The sequence below is a fragment of the Carcharhinus amblyrhynchos genome, chromosome 2 (assembly GCF_965287045.1).
Source record: "Carcharhinus amblyrhynchos chromosome 2, sCarAmb.v2.hapA, whole genome shotgun sequence".
Classification (NCBI taxonomy): Eukaryota; Metazoa; Chordata; class Chondrichthyes; order Carcharhiniformes; family Carcharhinidae; genus Carcharhinus; species Carcharhinus amblyrhynchos.
Genome location: NC_137325.1, coordinates 41,523,043 through 41,536,595, shown reverse-complemented (window position 1 = coordinate 41,536,595; position 13,553 = coordinate 41,523,043). Strand labels below are relative to the sequence as shown.

Sequence of the window (13,553 nt, the reverse complement as noted above, 5' to 3'; positions counted from 1 at the left end):
TAATTAAGTCTTGACCTCTCCATCATTCCTGCCTGTTCTTCATAAACACCAAATATCCTGCAATGTTTAGTTCTCATCCTTGGTCACCTACTAGCCATTTCTTCATAATCCCAACTATATCATACCCTTTACATCTATCTATGCAACTAATTTATCCATTTTATTTTGAATGCTCCAAGTGTTCATGTACAAAACTTCAAGGCTAGTCCTTTGTACGGGTCTCACCTCCCCCAGAACCAATTCCAATATCCCAGAAATCTGAAACCCTTCCCCCACATCATCTTTTCAGCCATGTATTCAACATATATATCCTGCTGTTTTGACTCTGACCAGCATGTGGCACAGATGTTAATCCTGAGGTAACCAGCTTTTCTACCTGCTTTCTTGCTCCTTATAGTCTGCTTTTAGGACTGTAGAAAGTGGTACAGAAACCCCTCAGATTTTGAAGACAATTAAAAAAATTAGTTTAGAATAGAGATCACAGTGTGCCTTATATATATCATAAGGAATCACAAAGTGCCACACACACGTCATGTGACGATATTGTCTGCACAGACACATACATAATCATTGGTAGAGAATTTTGAATACGTATTGTAGATTTAAAATGTATTTTCAAATGTCTTGTAAGCTTTGGCCAAGAAGCAGCCTGCCTAAAAGCAGAATGGAAAATGAGCAGAACTAGATACATTCTTTGGAAACAATAAGTCCTATAGACTGCAGCTGCAAGCTATCAAAGTTTTAAAATGAATAGAGGCATTTAGCTTATGGTTGAAGTGAATAAATGCATTAATCTTTTACTGATAAGGAGGTAATGAGCAGGCATGGTGAAATGACTCCCTCTCTGTTATAACGTATTAACGTAACTGGATCATCCAGTTTGGATGACAGATTGGGCAGGAGAAACAAACCTTTGAAAAGGTATATTTGTTTTACACATATATTGTAATGTCAAAGAGAAGTTGGAATCCTTCAGCTGTCTCTCTCCCAATGCATATTGGTCAAAGAACTTGCTTGACTGCATACTGTCTTTCATGAGTCTTTGTATTAGCTGAGTTCAGCTCAATAAATGGCACCAGAGACAAACCCCAGGAAAATCCCCTTACAAGGACCACATTCCTTCTTTATTGTGTCATTTGTACTCATGTATACCACGACAACTGGTTGTTCACCCTCCCCCTTCAGAATGTCCTGCAGCTGCTTTGAGACATCCTTGACCTTAGCACCTAGGGAGGAAAAGTATCATCCTGGAATCTCTTTTGTGGCCACAGAAATTACCATCTATTCCCATCATAAATGAATCCCTTATGACTACTGCATTTCTAGCACTTTTGCTCCTCCCCTATGCAGCAGAGCCAATTTGGCTCTGCTGTTATCCCAAGAGACCATTCCCCTCAATTGTATACAAAGCGATAAATCTGTTTTGCAGGGACTAGCCAAAGGAGATTCCTGCACTGTCTACCTTGTGCTCTTGCACTGCCTGGTGGCCACCTCTTCCCTTCCTCTCTGTGGAGTCTGAGATTGCGGTGTGACCACCTTGCTATATGTGCTATGTGCAAAACTTTTCCTCTTACTCCTTGGGTATATCATTGTCCCCCACATCTGTACAAATCTTTCCAGAATCCTCCATGCTGCCACTGTACCAAATCAACTCCCATCAAAATCACAAATAAGATCTTATTTGACTGTGACAAATCTATCCCTTCTGAACCTTTATGCAACCTATGAAATGGTTGACTATACTATCCTCCTCCACATCCTCTCCAGCGTCATTGAACTGGATGAGACTGCACAAGGCAGGAAGGCAGGTTTCCTGCTCATCTCGCCAGTTTAACAAGAAAGAATCACCTGCAATGGCCACTATCCTGCTCCAGTACTGTTACTTTGGAGTTCCCCAAAGAACTATCCTTAGTCTCCTGCTATTTCTCATCTACATGTTGTCTCTCAGTGACATTATCCAAAAACACAGCATCAGTTCCACACATATTCTGACACCACCCAGATCTAACTCATCACCACCTCTCCCTGTCTCTTACTTGTCCAATTACTTGTCTTACATTGAATAATGGATGAGCAGAAATTTCCTCCAACTAAATACCAGGAATACCATTGAAATTGTCTTTGGTCCCCACTAAAAATTGACCCTTAATACACAACTCTATTCCTCTCATGGTACAGTGGTTAGCACTGCTGCATCACAGCTTCAGGGACCCGGGTTCTATTCTGGCCTTGCGTAACTGTGTGTGGAGTTTCCTTGTGGCTGTATGGGTTTTCTCCAAGTGCTCCGGTTTCCTCCCACCCTCCAAAGATGTGCAGGTTACGTTGATTGGCCATGCTAAATTGCCCCTTAGTGTCAGGGGATTAGCAGGGTAAATACGATGGATTATGGACATAGGGGCCTGGGTGGAACTGTTGTCAGTGCAAGCTCAATGGGCCAAATGGCTTCCTTCTGCATTGTAGGGATTCTATAATTCTGGCAAATAGCTGAGGCTCAACTGAATTTGGTGTCTGAGGTGAGCTTTCAACCACATTCTATTTCCAACTCCATAACATTTCCAAACTGACCCTATCTCATTTTGTTTTATTTTCATTTATTAGTGGGACGTGAGTGTCATTGGCAAGGTCAGCATTTGTTCCTAATTTCCCTTGGGAAGGTGAGGTGAATCAAATTCTTGAACCATTTCAGTCCACATAGTGTAGGTATACACACAATGCCATGGGGCAGAGTGTTCCGGGATTTTGATCCAGTCATGATAAAACAATGGTGATACAGTTCCAAGTCAAAGTCTATGCAAGTTGCAGCTAGTGATGTTCTCCTGTGCCTGTTCTCCTTGTCATTCTGGATGGAGGCCATGGGTCTGGAAGGTGCTCTCAAAGGAGCCTTGGCAAGTATATCTTTTGGATGGCACACAATGCAACCCACTGTGTACCAGTGAGTGAATGTTTAAAGTAGTAATGTGGTGGTGGATGGACTGTTAATTAAGCAGGCTTTGACTTCAGTATTGTTGGAGTTAGACCCATCCAGACAAAGGAAAACATTCCATCACAGTCCTGACTTGAGCATTGTAAGTGGTGGACAGGCTTGGAAAGTCAGATGAGTTTTGCTGCAGTATTCCCAGAATCTGACCTGCTGTTATAGCCACAGTATGACTAAGTCCACTTAAGTCAACTGTAATATGTTCTGTGGATTTAGCGATGGTAATGTTGCCAAAATCTTCACCCCATTCATCTGTGACTTTTAGGGCAATGCAATCCAAACCATTCTTGGTTGGTTTTCCCCATTCTGCCCTCCATAAATTTGAGGTCGTCCAAAACTCTGCTGCCCTGGTCTTACCCCATACCAAATCCTATTCACTCCTCACCTGGCTGACCTATGCCAATCCTGATTTTAAAATTATCTTTGTTTCAAATTCCTCTATGACTTCACCCCTCCATTTAGCTGTAATCTCTTCCATTTTCACAATCCTCTGAGATATCAGTGTTCTGCCAACTTTGGCCTCTCAGACAACTCCACTATCAACTCCATTATCAACTATGCCTTGATCTGCCAAGATCCAAGACTCTGAACTTCCCTTTGAAATCTCTCTGCCTCTCTTCCTTTCAAGACAACTCTTAAATTCTCCACTTTTGACCAAACCTTTCACCATTGACTCACATGTGGAAATATTAGGGTTAGTGTCCAATTTTCTTTTGATAATGCTTCTCTAAACTTCCTGGGATACACTGTTACATTAATAACATTATATATATATGTATTACACACACACAAATTCTTGTTATTGGTGTTATTCCTACCACGCTGCTGTTGTAGTATCCAGATAAAACAGTTATAACAAATAGAGAACATTTATGCAATAATTTATCTACTGGCCATAAAAATTTAAAATTGACCAGGTCTTTTAAAGCTAATGCTTTACTTTGTTAGCCAAACAGATAAAAGCAGCATTTATGGACCTTCTCAATATCGCACATCGAAAGACAAAACAAATCCTTGTCTTTTGTTTTGCTAGAAGAATCCATTCTTCTAGCCTTGGTAAATGTGCAGGGCTCCAGGGATAAGGTGGGGGATGGGAAGGTACTCTTTCGAAGAGTAGGTGCAGACTCGTTGAGCCAAGTGGACTCCTACTCCACTGTAGGAATTCTATGGTTCTACATCTTTACCTCCTTTGTGCACCCAATTTTCCAAATACATAATTTTCTTCCTATTTCACATAACCACAACTATCAGTTATCTTCTATTCTTAAGATCCTAACCCTCCTTTGACTATTCATATATTTGGTCAAAAATTCAATTCCTACATCTTTGCCATTTGTGAAACTTTATGAACACTTGCAAACACAAATTATCTTGAAGGAGTCTTTAATCTCTATAGTCATGCTGGTCCAAAGGTACTGCTTCAATATATTTTCCAATGGTGTTCTCCAACACTCACGGACACAATAAATGAAAAAAAGCTTAGCGTCAGATAATTGTTTGAAATTTGGCATGGTAGCATTTGCCCTGAGTGCAAGATGAAAATCTCCAGCAACATGTCTCTCTTTTCAGCAATATTACTTTCAGCTGAATGTTTAGTCTTAAATCCGCTTCAGTTTTCTTGATCACATTTCAAACAATTTTTATTTAATTCCTGTTGAGCAATATTGACAGCTTCTTCACGTTTCTAAGTGTTCCACCACAATTCACAAACTACATAATGCCAATCGCTTTGGGGTTTTAAGTGATTTTTTGAACTCTGTCCAGCCACATATTGCATCTCATCATTGACATAAATTGTTAATTCAGCACTGTGTCATTAAGTCTTCAGGATTACTCTGAGGCCTCAGTCCTTTCTGAGAAGAACTTTGATTTGGAAATTCTGCAGGAATGTCTGCTGCCTAATGTGGATACATCATTTTTTTTTACTAGGATCAGTTCCTTGCTTAATTATATCACAAACATTTGAGAAGCTTTTATTATTCCTGAACTGTGGCATACCATCCCAGATTATGGAACAACTACACTGTCCGCTATATCATTTCCCAAAATAAAATCCACATGATTTATGGATAATTTAGAAATAATATTGACAATAACATAATTCTTTACCACAGTTCAGTTAAAACTCATACTACACAATGGGATAGGTACACACAAGCAAACTTCCTAAAGAGAGGCCTGAATTTTCTTGCTAAAAATAAATTTTGCACTCATATCCCTTAGAACAACAATCTTTTTAGATTCTTTCTCAGATAAAAAAGGAGCGACTTCCTCTCCAAATATAATTCCTTCAGTCTTGGTCACATCTCACTTACACCCAAAACAAAACATTCAAAGCAAACAGTTTGTCACAAGCTTATCTCTTTGGTGCAGCCTTCTTTGGATAAATGTCAGTCATGTGTACCAATGCTACTGGCAGCACCATTTGTCTGAATTTGGAGGTGGAAGCAGCATGCCTGCCATGTTCAGAAAAGTTGCCTTTTTGGGGGACAGCTTGCCATGGTCAATTTAAAGATCACTGGTTAGGCCGTATGTTAATCTGGTTTTCCTAAATACTACCTGTACAGGGAACCTCCAGTGGATATGATAATTTATTTGCAGATGCTAAGGGATTAATGCCTGTTTCTGTTTTGCCTATACCAATATGACATCTGGTGCATTTCTGGTTTGTAATAAGTGTGTGCTTCCTGTCTGTGATTATGGAAGACATAGGTGCCCTCTTAATATCTGAAAAGGCTTTGGAGTCATCCAACTTCCAGGCTGAGAAATCAGCAACACAATTATTCAAAGATGGCAGCATTCTCATTGACTTACAACCTCAATCACCCAATCATGTGCTGATTTGTAAAAAGCATGAAATTATTTCTAATTTTTCAGCTAAGATATATTGTTACGTATTTGAAACCTTATGCTTAGTTTAATGAAACTGCACATCAGACAAGAAAGAATAACTATTATAAATAATAGAACTAAGTTCAGTGCATATGCAAAGGCCTTCTATGTTAGATTTCATCCACAATAGATATGATTTGCACTGAAAAGATTAATTGTAAGATCATTTAAACATACCAAGCAATACTTTCCACACAAGAACACGATACATGGAGGGAACAGGATAGCGTTGAGCAAAAGTGCAGAGCTTCTCAACATCTGAAAAAAAATTAATCATTGATCATATTTTATCCAAAATAGAACTGATATAAACTGCTTGGGTTTCTTCTTTCAACAAAAACACAGAATATCACCAGGACTGTGAGAAACCTTTTTTCCCCCAAAAAGAACAAGACTAAAAACTCTGTGTGCTACAGGCTCCACGTATGCTATTAATTCAGCAATTTGTTCATCCCACACAAGAGATGTAACAAATAAGGCCATTTTACCACCAGTTTTAATATTAGTCATATTAATAGACAAATAACCCACCGATCAAGAACTTGAATCCTACCATGACAAATAGTGAAACTCAAGTAACTCCCTGGACTGGGTTATATACAAGTCCTGAATACTTCACATCCATCTTCACCCAAGAGAATGAACAAGGTGGTATGGAATTCAGGGATAGAGACTGCACCTGAGCAAATTGACATTGGGAAGGTATTGGCAGCCTTAAAAGTGTATAAATCTCCATGTTAAGTTGTGCCCTAGGCTCCAGTGAGAGGCAAGGGAGGAGATTGCAGGGGCTCTGATCCAAATTTTCAATTCCTCCCTGGCCATGGGGAGGTCACACAATAAGACTCAAAAACACCAGGTTAAAGTCCAACAGGTTTATTTGGTAGCAAACGCCACTAGCTTTTGTGGGTCTGCCCCTTCATCAGGTGAGTGGGGAGTTCTGATCACAAACAGGGCATATAAATGCACACATTGAGTTTACAGAATACAGAATGATTAGAATGCGAGTCCACATGATGGGGGAGGTGCCAGATGACTGAAGAACAGCTATTGTGGTCCCACTATTTAAGAAGGATTGTAGTGCTAAATGAGGGAACTGCAGACCAGTGAGTCTCCTGTCAGTGGTAGGGAAACTATTGGAGAAACTTCTGAAGGAGAGCATCTACCTTGACTTGGAGAGAGGTAAGGCATGATTCGGGATAGTCAGCATGGCTTTGTCAGACGGATTGAATTTGAATTTTTTGAGGAAGTGACCAGATGTGCAGATGAGAGTAGTGCAATCAATGCAGTTTATATGGATTTCAGCAAAGCTTTTGACAAGGTATCACACGGAGACGTGTGAAAAAGTTGTAAATGCTGCAGTTGTAAATGCGTCTAGTTTGGGGGCGTTTAAGAGATCTCTGGATAGGTTTATGGACGAAAAGGGATTGGTATAGGCTAGTGGGTCATTGTTTTTGTAACTGGTCGGCGCAACATCGTGGGCCGAAGGGCCTGTTCTGCGCTGTAATGTTCTATGTTTTATGTTCTATGTTCTAAAGGTAAATGCACATGGGATACAGGATAATTTGATAAAGTGGATTCAAAATTGGCTCAGTTGTAGGAGACAGAGAGTGTTGACAGGAGCCTGCTTTAGTGACTGGAATGACGTGGAGATGCTGGCATTGGACTGGAGTAATAAGTCTTTAACCTGGTGTTGTGAGACTTCATACTGTGTTTAGTTACTGGAAGCTAGTGTCCAGTGGCCTATCACAGGGATCTGTGTTGTGTCCCCTATTATTTGTCATTTATATAAACAACATAGATGACTATGCGGAGGGTAGGATTAGTAAATCTGTGGCTGATGCGAAGATTGGCCAGGTGGTTAACAGTGAGTGCCTTGGGTTCCAAGAAGATAGAGATGGGATGGTCAAATGGGCAGATAAGTGGCTGATGGAATTTTTCCCTGAAAAGTGGGAGGTAATGCACTTTGGAAGGAGTAATTTGGCAAGGAAGTAATCAATGAATTTTCTTTGTTCTTCAGGAGATGTACGAGGCAAGTTTTTATAGAGAGTGGTAAATGGCTGGAATTCGCTGTCAAGGGAGATAGTGTAAGCAGATACAATACTGTCTTTTGAGGGGTGTCTTGATAACTACATGACTAGGATGGGAATAGAGGGATATGGTCTCAGGAAGGTTAGGGGGTTTTAGTTCACTCAGGCACCATGGTTGGTGCAGGCTTGGAAGGCCAAGGGGCTTGTTCCTGTGCTGTAATTTTCTTTGTTCTTTGAATGGTAGGACATTAGAAAGTTCTGTGGAATCAAACCTTGGTGTGATTGTCCACAGATCCTTAAGGTGGAAGGGCATGTTATTGGGATGGTGAAAAATACATATGGGGCACTTGCCTTTGTCAATCGAGGCAAGATTACAAAAGCAGAGAAGTCATGTTGGAGTCGTATAGAACTTTGGTGAGGCCACAGCTAGAGTACTGCATGCAGCTCTGGTCGCCACATTTTAAGAAGGATGTGATTGCACTGGAGAAGCGCAGAGGAGATGTGCAAGATGCTGCCTGGAATGGAACATTTAAAGTATGGAGAGAGGTTGGGGAAGCTTGGGGTGTTTTAGTTGGAGCAGAGGAGGCTGAGGGGTGATCTGATCAAGGTGCACAAGATTATGAGGGACATGGACAGGGTAGATAAGGTGCAGATGTTCCTCTTAGTTCAAGGATAGGTCACGAGAGGACACAGGTTCGAGGTGAGGAGCAGGAGGGATGTGACGAAAAACAGTTTTATCCAGAAAGCAGTAATGGTCGGGAACACGTTGACTGGAAGGCTGGTAGCCTCACATCTTTTAAAAAGTACTGAATGAGCACTTCCACACCATGACATTCAAAGCTATGGACCAAGTGTGAGTAAATGGGATTAAGTGGGAGTTCAGGTATTTTTAATGTGTCAGTGCAGACTCGATGGGCCAAGGGCTTTTCTGCACTGTATGATTCTATGAGTCAGACCTCTGCAGACTCCTAGAAGTCTGCTGGCTGCTGGACTTGGTATTCACTCCTTACCAGCGGCTGTCAGTTACTAAACTGCTCAACACTTTTTACCAATGGGCTGTGCCACAAACTCTTGCAGAAACTTCCAGTTTCCATCCACAAAAGCATAAAGCACGTGATTGATGCCTGTTTGTTAGGCCTGGCAATTATGTCAACATTGCTACAGATAATGTTAATCAGAATGTGCAGGCACTCAGCTGGCACTCCCTAGATGCAAGGCATCACCAACTGCATACGTATAGCAATCTAAGCAATCCACAACAACCAGGTTTTCCACTCTTAAATATGTTGTTGGTGTGCAATCACAAAAGAGACATTGATGCAAGTTTTCACAAGATGCTTCCATCCTGAAGCAATCCAAACTACCTACTCTCTTTGGAATTGGAAGCAGACTTAGGATCTAGGGAGCACAAGGCTCTGCCAATCAACAGTGGGCAATTAAACTCAAGGATACTCAACTTTCTCATATTTTATCAGAATATCCATCTTGTAGCATTTCAATCAAATTAAAATCTGCACCTCAATGCCCTGAAGGGACAATTTAGTCTCAATTCTCTGTCATACTAATTATTTAACAAATGAACATGTCTTCATAGAAGATGTAATAATACAAAATTACTTCAAATATTTTTGTCAATCAGAAAAACTAAATTTTACATGAACATTTAAAATTCTTTCTCCATTCTTCATAAGTCAAATATATGCCTAGTCATTCACTGGTCAGACTTTAGAGCATTAATATGCATCACCAAAAGCAATTTCAGATGAACATTTTGTTTATTATCCAAATTAGTGTATATTAACTATGCTAAGTTTACCTAATGGATCATCCTTCAGCAGAATTTCAAGGGATTTCTTCTCTTCAACACCACGAAATCCAACCTTTTCATAATAATGAGAACGGAAGTTTCTCTGTGGGTCTTCGGCCATTTTCCTACTAAAAAGCTGCCGTTGCAGCCAATGCTTCTTAACCAAAACTGCAGAAGCTTTGAAATATCATCCAATGTGCTACAAAATAACGTTTAGTAAAACACTTGAGTAGCATCTTAAATTTATCACCAAAGTATATAGAAATAGTATCAAATAAAATTCCAAACAGATCTGCCATTTTAAACTTTCACCAATATCTGTGTTAAATAAATCATTTGGAGTTGAACGATTTTATTAAACTCTCAGAACATCAAACTTTAATTAAAGAATGAAGATAAATAATGGAGATTCAGAACATAGATGTGGAAGCTATTGAAAGGGTGCAGAGGAGATTTACAAGGATGTTGCCTGGATTGGGTGACATGCCTTATGAGGATAGGTTGAGGGAGCTAGGTCTTTTCTCCCTAGAGAGACGAATGATGAGAGGTGACCTGATAGAGGTTTATATGATGTTGAGAGGTAATAGATCGGGTGGATTCTCAGAGGCTATTTCCCAGGGCTGAAATGGTCGCTACGAGAGGACGCAGGTTTAAGGTGCTGGGGAGTAGATGCAGAGGAGATGTCAGGGGTAAGTTTTTCACTCAGAGGGTGATGGGTGAGTGGAATCGGCTGCCGTCGGTGGTGGTGGAGACGAACTCGCTGGGGTCTTTTAAGAGACTTCTGGATGAGTACGTGGGATTTAATGGGATTGAGGGTTATAGGTAGGCCTAGTAGGTAGGGACATGATCAGTGCATCTTGTGGGCCGAAGGGCCTGTTTATGCTGTAGTTTTCTATGTTCTATGGCTGCGAAAAGTTACCTATGAGTTATGCAGAGTCAACGCAGGCAAAAGAAGCCCTTGAAAGCACATTTTGGAATCTTTTATAAAATGTTATAGATTGCAAAAGCTGCAATGGAACTGCAAAAATTCCCAGAAGCAGTCTAGATTCAATCTATTAGTTACTGAAGAGAATAAAGGAGGCTGACCGAGGAACACAAGAAAGTCAGAACAGGTATAATAAAAATGACTATTCTGCCTACTGTGTTGATATTGGCTCTCTAAAAAAGCAATTCACCCAGTCCTACTTGCCTTCCTTTTCCCTATAGTTCTGCAAATTTTACCTTTTCAGATAATGATCCAACTGTCTTCAGAAATCCTCAACTGATTCTGCTTCCACCACACTCAGTATCTACTGCTGAGAAAGGCATGGATGTTAGGGAACTTAGGGAAATAAATAGTGATGTCTTGAGGAGTGTACATATAATACAAAAGGAGGTGCTGAAAGTCTTAAAGCACATCAAGGTAGGTAAATCCCTGGGACCTGATGAAATATATCCCAGGATGTTGTGAGAGGCTAGGGAGGAAATTGTGGATCCCCTAGCAGAGATTTTGAATTGACAGCCATAGGGCAGGTGCCTGAAGCTGGAGGGTGGCAAATGTTGTGCCTTCGTTTAAAAAGGCTGCAGGGGAAAGCCTGGGAACTACAGGCTGGTGAACCTCACATCTGTAGTGGGTAAGTTGATAGAAGATATTCTGAGAGACACGATCTGCAGGTATTTAAAGAGGCAAGGACTGATTGGGGACAGTCAACATGGCTTTGTGAGTGGAAAATCATGTCTCACAAATTCAATTTGAATTGAGTTTTTTGAAAGGGTAACCAAAAAGGTAGACGAGGGCAGTGCAGATGATGTTAGATGATGTTGTCTACATGGACTTCAGCAAGGCCTTTGACAAGATACTGCATGGTCAGTTGTCACATAAGATTAAATCTCACAGGATCCAGTGTGAGGTAGCCAAATGGACACAAAATTGGACTGATGATAGAAGACAGAGGATGGTTGTAAAGGGTTGTTTTCAAACTGGGGGACTGTGACCAGCAATATGCCTCAGAGATCGGTGTTGGGTCCACTGTTATTTGTCATTTATATTAATGATTTGGAGGAGAATTTAGGAGGCTTGGTTAGTAAGTTTGCAGATGATACCAAGATTGGTGGCATACTGGACAGTGAAGGAGGTTATCTCAGATTGCAAAGGGATCTTGATCAATTGAGCCAGTGGACTGACAAATGGCAGATGGAGTTTAATTTAGATAAATGTAAGGTGATGCATTTTGGTAGATCAAACCAGGGCAGGAGTTACTCAGTTATTGGTAGGGTGTTAGGGAGAGTTATAGAACAAAGAGTTCTAGGGGTACATGTTCTTGGCTCATTGAAAGTGAGGTCACAGATGGACAGGGTGGTGAAGATGGCATTTGGCATGCATGGTTTCATTGGTCAGAATATTGAATACAGGAGTTGAGACATCATGTTGAAGTTGTACAAGACAACTTATACAAGTAAGGCCACACTTGGAATACTGTGTAGTTCTGGTCGCCCTATTATAGAAAGGATATTATTAAACAAGAAAGAGTGCAGGAGAGATTTATCAGGATGCTACTAGTTATAAGGAGAGGCGGGATAGACCAGGACTTTTTTCTCTGGAGTGTAGGAGGCTTAAAGGTGATCTTATACAAGTCTATAAAATAATGAGGGGCATAGATCAGCTAGATAGTCAATATCTTTTCCCAAAGGTAAAGGAGTCTAAAATTAGAGGTCATAGGTTTAAGGTGAGAGGTACAAAAGGGTCCAGAGGGGCAATTTTTTCACACAGAGGGTGGCGAGTCTGGAACAAGCTGCCAGAGGTAGTACTAGAGACACGTACAATTTTGTCTTTTAAAAAGCATTTAGATAGTTACATGAGTAAGATGGCTATCGAGGGATATGCGCCAAACGGAGGCAATTGGGACTAGCTTAGTCACTAAAAAAAAGTGGCATGGACAAGTTGGGCCAAAGGGCCTTTTTTCATAGTGTAAACCTTTATGACACTCTCAGGCAGTGGATTCTAGATCCAAGCCACTAACTGCAAAAAAATAGTTTTCTACCTGTCATCATTGCTTCTTTTGCCAATTACCTTAAACCCTTTCACAAGTGGCACTATTACTCCCTTATCACTGTCAAGCCATGCCTGTGCAGTGTTGGCATGTTCTCCCTGTATCTACATGGTTTTCTTCGGGTACTCCAGTTTTGTCCCACAGTTCAAAGATGTGTGGGTTAGGTTGATTGGCTATGCTAAATTGACTCTAGTTTCGGGGGGATTAGCGGTGTAGATGTGTGGAGTTACGAGGATAGAGTGAAATTGTTGCAGGTTCGATGGGCCAAATGGCCTCCTGCTGTACTGTAGGGATTCTATGATGTCCAAAGATGTGCAGGTTAGGTGTGCTGGCCATGCTAAATTGTCACTTAGTGTCCAAAAATGTGTCAGTTAGATGGATTAGCCACGATAAATGCATGGGGCTACAAGGATAGGACAGGGGGAAGGCTTAGGTGGGATCTCTTTCAGAAAGCCAATTCAGATTCGATGGGCTGAATGGTTTCTTGCTGCACTGTAGGATTCTACAGTTCTATAGATATTCACCTACTGGACTACTTTATAAATGTTCTCCCCATGTCTGCACGCGTTTCCTCTACGTGCTCCAGTTTCCTCCCACAGTCCAAAGATGTGTGGGTTAGATGGATTGGCCATGTTAAGTTGTCAGAGGCTGGTAGAGACTCTGATAGTGTCAGAGGCTCTATCAGGCTAAATACATGGGGTTATGAGGATAGGGCCTGGCTGGGATTGTTGTCACTCAATGGGCCGAATGGCCTCCTCTGCGCTGTAAGGATTCTATGGTTCATTCTATGATGAAACTTTGTTTTTACTTTGCAAAATAGA

At 40.9% G+C, this 13,553-nt stretch overlaps 1 protein-coding gene across 11 annotated transcripts in view; it reads right to left on the bottom strand.

The window, feature by feature from the left end:
• The window catches only part of tbc1d7 (TBC1 domain family, member 7), a 74,191-nt gene that overhangs the window by 47,476 nt on the left and 13,162 nt on the right, over positions 1-13,553 (bottom strand). For 5 of the 11 annotated variants that reach the window (XM_080204917.1, XM_080204890.1, XM_080204873.1 and 2 more), the window contains 3 exons: positions 10,925-10,995; positions 9,713-9,902; positions 6,047-6,127 (listed from right to left, as the gene is read on the bottom strand). In XM_080204917.1, coding sequence (XP_080061043.1) covers positions 6,047-6,127; positions 9,713-9,824 — 193 coding nt within the window. In that variant the 5' untranslated portion in view covers positions 9,825-9,902; positions 10,925-10,995. Of the gene's footprint in view, positions 1-6,046; positions 6,128-9,712; positions 9,903-10,924; positions 10,999-13,553 lie in introns of all 11 variants that reach the window. The other 6 variants (XM_080204943.1, XM_080204925.1, XM_080204934.1 and 3 more) reach the window with 2 other exon arrangements.